Source organism: Nyctibius grandis, chromosome Z (assembly GCF_013368605.1).
Source record: "Nyctibius grandis isolate bNycGra1 chromosome Z, bNycGra1.pri, whole genome shotgun sequence".
In the NCBI taxonomy this organism is placed as follows: Eukaryota; Metazoa; Chordata; class Aves; order Nyctibiiformes; family Nyctibiidae; genus Nyctibius; species Nyctibius grandis.
The window spans coordinates 24,335,848-24,343,420 of NC_090695.1; the positions used below are offsets into that span (position 1 = coordinate 24,335,848).

The 7,573-nt window shown below is 40.1% G+C and overlaps 1 protein-coding gene across 1 annotated transcript in view; it reads left to right on the forward strand.

Annotated features, from left to right (window-relative positions):
• ARSB (arylsulfatase B) overlaps window positions 1-891 on the forward strand; it is a 72,788-nt gene extending 71,897 nt beyond the window's left edge. Inside the window, exon 8 of the mRNA XM_068423238.1 lies at window positions 322-891. Coding sequence (XP_068279339.1) covers window positions 322-587 — 266 coding nt within the window. The 3' untranslated portion in view covers window positions 588-891. The remainder of the gene's footprint in view (window positions 1-321) is intronic.
• The last annotated feature ends 6,682 nt before the right edge of the window (window positions 892-7,573 follow it).

Consider the following 7,573-nt stretch of genomic DNA (forward strand, 5'->3'; position numbering starts at 1 on the left):
ATCATAGAATATCTCCAGTTGGAAGGGACCCGTAAGGATCATCGAATCCAAGAAGAAAGTCCATGAAATTACTTGATGTGAAATTAAGTGACGTGGAAGTTTGAATCCCAATGGTGCAGCTTTTTTGAATAAATAGGATCTCCTCTGTAGGTAGCTCTGGACTACAGAGACTCTGATGCTGGGCTAGAGTTAAGGAATGCAACAACAGTTAACTGGCCAGTGACTTGTCAAGGGACCTAGTGAATTCATTGATTACAGTGTAACTCTACATCTCCACACTGTATCTGAGAATTAACTCTTGATCTGTTCCTGTTTCTGCAGGCTGCGGTCATTGGTTCCCTCCACCATCTTTATTCAATGAGTCAAGGATTCAGTCACCTGATCCACCAACAAAAAGACTTTGGCTATTTGATATTATTTGTGATCCTGAAGAGAAAAATGATTTGTCTGAAAAATATCCTCATGTGGTGGAAAAACTGCTTTCACGGCTTCAGTATTATTATAAACATTCAGTGCCCGTGTTCTACCCTGATGAGGATCCCCACTGTGATCCAGCAGCAACTGGGGCTTGGGGTCCTTGGGCATAGTGCACAGCACTGCATCCTGCAAAACAACCCTGTAGCCGAGTCTGGTTTATGGACTCAGGGTCCTAGTCACGTATTTCTTCCCTTGTTTATTAAACTGTTGCTAATTGTGAGCTCATTCCTTGAGTAATTCAGTATTTCTTACTCTTAAAATATGTTGGGAATCTTATTTCAGTCTTTTCCCATTCTCTTCTTCCCAGCATTTGTATGTGAAATATTGTTAAAATTATAAATCTGTTGTTCGAATAGTCTTTGTCCAGAATATGCTTTTAATGCAGAAGGTAAAACATTGCCTTCCTCCTTGAAAGAGATTACTTTTCTTAAAAAGCTGCAATGAATCATGGCAGCAGGGACATCCAGAATGCATCCATCTTGTGAAATAAACTGATTTTTGGTTTCGTGTTTATCCAGAAGACGGATTCTATCGGAAGCTGTTGCATATCTGTAAAGAATAGGAAAAAAATACAACTGCTGACATAATGTTTTTTGCATTTAACATGCACCTCCATCCAGAAAAGGGAACAGATGGAAATCTCCCACAGTAAAAAAAAACAAAACCTCCCAGAATACAACAAAATCCCTAATACTTGTTCACTGTTAATGTATCAAACTGGAGTAGAGAGTGGTGGTCAACTGGAGTGCAGGGCTGTCAGGCAGAGGGATCTTGACAGGCTTAAGAAATGGGTGAACAAAGACTTCATGAAGTTCAACAAAGACAGAGTCCTGCACTTGGTGTAGAATAGCCCCATGCAGGAGTACACACTGGGCTATGACCAGCTAGAAAGCATTTTTGTGGGGAAAAATATCTAGGTGTCCTCCTGGGCAATACATAGAACAAGAGTTTCCATGTGCTCTCTTGGTGAAGGAGACCAAGCACATGTTGATCCATGTAAGTGAGAATGTAGCCAGCATGTTAAGGGAAGTGTTTATTCACCTCTGTTCAGCACTGGAGCATAGCATCACATTTTGGGCTTCCCTGTACAAGAAAAGTATTGACAAATCGGAGTGAGTCCAGGGGAGAGCCATGAAGATGATCATGGGAAGGAGAGCAAACAAGGGGAGGCTAAAGAAATGGGTTTATGCTGGAGAAGAAAGAGACAGGGGATATTGCTATCTTCAGCTACCTAATGTGAGGGCGTAGAAAAGATGAAGCCAGACTGTTCTCAGAGGTGCACAAAGATGAGAAATACACAAGGAATACATGGAGTTCCAATTCAATATAAGAAAAGAAAAAAAAAAATCACACCATGAGGTTAGTAAAATATGGGAACTGCGAGACTATGGTATCCCTATCCTTGGAGATGTTCAGTCCTTGGTTAGAGAAGACCCTGAGTAATGTGATCTAACCCTGAAGTTGGGTCGAATTTGAAGTTGGTCCTGCTTTGGTGGTAGTGGTGAGGAACAACCAGGTAACCTCCACAGGGCCCTTTCTGCATGAATTATTCAATAATTCTATGATGAACAAAACCTTACTTTTATTGCCTGCCTGGTGAGTACCCTATCTTCTCAGATTTTGTTTCTTTATTACTGTAGTAGAGACTGTTTTCATTCTGGAGTGGGCTCTGAGCCATGAAGAAACCAGGCCAAGCAACATTTCTCACTTACTCATCAAATTGATGCAAGATCAATCCACCAGATCTCTTAATGTTTCAAACCTCTGGAGTCTGGCCAGACTCTGATACTGCTGCTCAGTGTCCTTAGCCAAGTTCTCAGGCTGCAGAGCTCTAGCTGTCATCTTCTCCAGAAAATGCCTATTTTCTGGCTCCGGGACCAACTCCTATAAATTGGACTAAAATTTTGCACACCTTTTCCCAGTTTTCCCTCAGGAGACTTGTGCTAATTGTTAGCAAACAAACAGATGCATGAAGAGACGGATGACAGAATTTGTGCATTTTTTTAAATAGAAAGATAAAGCACAGAAAAGATGCAACTTAAGAGAACTGAAAATGCATATAAAAATTAACAGGAATTTCTGCTTTCTAATGCAGATGATTCTCCATTACGCTGTCTTAAATCTAGCTTTCCTTTTCCACCTTTGATGTTTTTCTACAAGTAGAAGTGAAGCCAAAGCTCTCCAGAAGCCTGTTCAGCTGTTTGTCTTTTTCCCCAAAAGCCTCATGTTTCTCTCTCTCCTTTGTCACTTCTGCTCCTTTATTTCAGTAATTTTTCTATTGTATTTCATTCACTTTCTTCAGCTTTGAAGATGGGGAAAGAAGAAAAATAATTTGGGAAGAAAAAAGTCTCCTGTAGTGGGCAAACGTATATTCTGTGTGGTTTGGTTGGATATATTTTGGAACCCTGTTTTAGACCAAGGTTCAATATCCTTCTCTATTCATCCATTAGGGGCTGAAGCAGGATATGACCAGGGCAAGCATATGTGATAAGCTCTTCAAATTGTCCCTCACCTTCTAAACAATCACTCAGAGCCTCAGAGATTTAACTTATGTGTATTTAGTTGCCTTCGGTGATTTTTCTTCTCTTCCATGAGGTTGCACAACCTTTCCATTGGGGTCCTTGGGCATAGTGCATAGCCTTACAATACCTTGTAACCTGTTGGTATTCACACAATCACATGTTTCCACAGCTTAACTAGACACTGTGTGAAGAATTGTATGTTTGTTTATGACCCACTTCCAGGTAATTTGAATTTTCTCTGGTAAAATATATATGCTGTGTTATAAGAGCAGAAGCTCTTATTATACCACATTTAGCAGCTTTCATATTACCAGTATCTTAAAAATATCAAAAAGAATTTGTATGTTCTGCAAATGTAGTCTCCAAACTGATACCTGATCATATCTCTTTCCATTTCACCAAACACATTTAACTTTTCTTTCTGTCACATGTGACTGTTCACTCAGCCCTGCTTAGATTTTAGCTAACACACAGCTCATGCAAAGGCCTGATGTGTGTTGGGAGCAGCACCATTAACTCAAAGTGAGAGCAACATGTAGGCAACCCGCAGGAAGGGCTGCAAGTCATTACGCAGCCTTTATCACCTGCAGCTTGCAGTCTCCTGCAGCCATAATCCTTGCTATTGGTTGTCTGGCGGTTCCTTCAAAATCCACTAATTTATGGAAATGGTACAGACCAAATTTCCAAGCTGGAAGGTATAAACACGTCAGCTTACCCAAAAGGCTTTTTTGAAGCATATCCAACAGCAGCCAGACTACTGAGGCTTTTGTGCTTCCTGGTGTAATACGGGGAGGGGTGCACCGTGCTGGAGGAGGAAGGGTGAGCACTCATCATCGTCTAGGTAAGTATTTTGCTTATAGGTGCATGAATTACAAGTTATGAATTAGACAACTTGTAAGTTAGAAACCTCATTAATTAAGGGATGAATTAGTGAATTCATTTATTAGACTAGTCTGTACGAAGGGGATTGAGCCCTTGTTTGAGGTGTGTGTTTTCTTTCCTAATGAGCTCATAAAATAATTTACAGAGTACATTGTCCTGTAAATTTGAGAGATCCAAACGGACCATGACAATGTTGGCTTCACAGCACAGTAGTGTTTCGCTTTTGAAGACTCTTTATGATAACTGAGGCTCAGGTTCTGTTATTTACTGACCATAGCAAGGGATGGAAAATTTAAGCAACAAAACGTTTTTATAAGCTATTGCATCACCTTCACAAAACTCACATCTTCCTTCAGGAGCTCTAAAAAACCTTTATTGCAGTTCCCTTTCCTAACTATTGCAGCTTATTGATTTTATACCAATATAATGATTTATGCTAGTTTATAACTTATTTGTTTAGTAGTGCAACTTCTAAGTTTCATATCCTAATTTTCTGTAACCTATAGTTAGTAGCATGGTTTGGAATATGGGGTTCTGAAAGAATAAGGTGTCAAATCACCTTGTGCAACTTTTAAAGTTACTATTTCTGTATGTTATGCATTAATGATACCGGTTGGCCTTCAAATCCCTTTTTGAAATAAATCATCCAAATATCAGAGGTTCCATCTGTCCAGTACTTCATTCCTCATTTGTTCAGAATGTGTCAGTTAGTTTATTCTTGCAATCAAAATGCAGGTGGAGAAGCTGACAGACATTCCCCAGCATATAAGGCAAGCAGATCCAATGAATTTGCATTATTCTCGCTCCTGAAAGAGCTGGCTGTTTTTTTTATAGGGCATATGTATTTAGCGCTCTGTCTACACAAGCAGGCATGGAAAGCTAGGAACCTAACTGTTCTCCGTCAATACCCACATACAACATTTGAGTTTATAGTAGCAATTACAGGGTGTGGTTGCCACAATAACAAGGAGCTGGACTCAGGGGCAGGGGGAATTTCTGCCCTACATTCCTGGGTGTCATTCAGCACTCAGCGCTCATATTACATGAGGAAAGATGTTGGCTTACCCACAAAAGTTGGAACTTTTGTTAATGGTATTTTTATTACAGGTACTGTTCTTTTTATGCTGATATCCAATTTCATGGAAAAGACAGAAACGTAACTTGTAAAAGCTCAAGTAGTTAATGTGTTTGAGTCTTCCATCAATGTCAGCTCCTTGGCTAAAGTTACAAAAGATTAAAGAATGTCTACTTTTAATTTCAGAGGTAAGCAGAGCTTTTATATGTTCTCTTTTCTGTGTCTTGCAATCTGCATTTTAATATCTTGCTGATATTCTACTTCATATAATTCATCTACTAGGAAGAGACTGTGGCATGTCACTGTCTTCTGTAGGTATCAGATTCACCCTGTATTTCTTCTTGTTGTATTTTAAAATCCAAGGATTAATTATTTTCTTAGCTACAGTACACATAACTATTTATTTTATTTCTTATTTATTTTCCATGGGTGGTCCTTCATAAAATATTTTAATTTAACTAGGTTAGGGAAAAAAACATCTGGCTGACATGTTTAGGTTGGCATCTGCAAAGAGTTGTATACTGTTCAGTTGTTTCAAATTGGGAAATACAGAATTCTTTATATGTTTTGTGGTTACTTGAGTAACATTCAAAAATGCAAGCATTTTGAACTGTCTAAATAAAACTTCATTTCATCCCTTTCCAAGTTACGACTCATTCTTAATCTAGCAAACATCTGAACATTTTGGATTCAAAAGTCTTCATTTTTGTATTGTAGAAATGATTTAAGCTTCAGAAAAGTAACCACGTTTAGGAAGAATGATCACACTGGCTACTAATTTTGCATTGCTTATTTACAAAAAGATGCACACAAACAAGGGAGGGATGATTTTATAAGCAAAGCAGAAGATCTGGACCTGTTCTTGAGTCTGAGGACCTATATTGAGCCTGAAAATAATTTGTCCAACTTTCCCAAAGTTGATAAATGGTCTTGGATGAGTTTAATCCTCTTCAGAATCTCTGAACAGAAGAACCGAGAGTTTAAACCCTTGTGGTCTGTGTGGATTTGAAGCTCCATTAGCAGTCCCTGTTGGCCTCCGTGAATTTCCCTCTCATCTTACTTTCTGACAAAGTGGTTTAATGGTAGTAAGGCTACTAGGGATATTCCCGAAGCTCTTCTGTGTTTTCTTTAAGGACTAAATGAGCTTGAGGTTACACAAAGAATCCTATTAGACCTGTGCCAACCTATTGCTGTTTTACCAAAGAGTCCTGATGAAAGGGGTGATAGTGAAAGAGCCACTGATGCGGCACGTGTGATGGAGTCTGGCACATGAGGACGTGCAGTCTGTATGGGTAGCTGTGTTTGTAATCCTAGGGCCAGGGAAACCCAAATGAGAAACAGGCAACTGAATCACGAAACACAGAAGTCTAACAGTCTAAATGAAAGAAAACTTGAGAAAGAAAAAAAAATAATGTCAAGCAATACATGGTGATCCAGAATCTAACTGTAGGGGTGAGCTGTGCTTAGCCTAGGAACACCAAATCATTTCCAAGACATAGCAGTTGGCAAGGGAGAATTCGTTTTCCTGCCTACCAGCCCCTTTGGCAGCCCACCACAGGCACCCCTCCAGCTGGACCGTGAGGCTGTGTCTCTCTCATAACATTAACTTTAGCTCTGATGTGATGGAGGGGTCAGAAGACCCTTTCTACAGCCCAGCCCTTCCCTTGGCAGCCCCTTTGCAGCCCCACCCTAAGTGGATCCATAGGTTTCGTGTCTTTCTAGCTATAAATAAGCTGAGGTTTGTAATGGGAAAGTAGTGCTTTTGCTAAAAGAGGGGGGAAAAAAACCCACCAATGCTAAGACTGGGGAGGTTTTTAAGCAATATTTTTGCCAGCAGGTTTCCAGCTGAGTGTTTTAACTCTTTCAGTGTACTGTCTTTGTTAGCTGCATGCAGTGAACTTGATTCAGTTTCAGGTTGGGTTGTTATGTGGGAAGATCCTGGTTAAATATAGGGAGTAGAGAGTTCCCTGGGGTCCCAAGGTGTTTTTTCTGATTCCAGTGCTCTAACATGTCTTCATCCAGTGCTATACAATGCATGTATGAGCTCATCTACATTGAGCAGTCCTGCTGCAAGGAACAGTAAAAACATTTTGGCACAGAGCAGGCAGAGTGAGCCAACCATCCAACCATGGACGGGTTCAGTGACGGCCCTTGTGATAATTGCATACCACGGTTAGCAGAGGCAAAGAGGATGATGCATTCAGTTCTTGTTGTGTTAGTGTTCCCTCCTGAGAGTGTTATTTTTGTAGGGTGGAGTAGGGAGATATTGGAAAGGTTGGCGATATATCTGCTGCCAAGTTTCAAAAAAGTGGCTGCCATCATCAAAGCAGCTCCCGGATGTTGATCCCCTAATTCTGGCTAAACTCAATAGTAACAAAGGCAGCTATATTTTGTCTGCAGGACTATAGTTAGAAAAAAGTACAGTCAGAATCACTAGATTTGGATCGAAGGAATGCAGTGCTTATTTGGATGAGTCTTCAAAAGCCACAACAAGGTACTACACCAAAGCCACAGTTCTGGGCTGCCAGATTCTGGCATTCAGGACAGTGATAAAAATAAAAGAGCTCTGTCTTGCTTTGTGCTGTGCATTCTTGTGATTTCTTCAAGCAAACAAGGA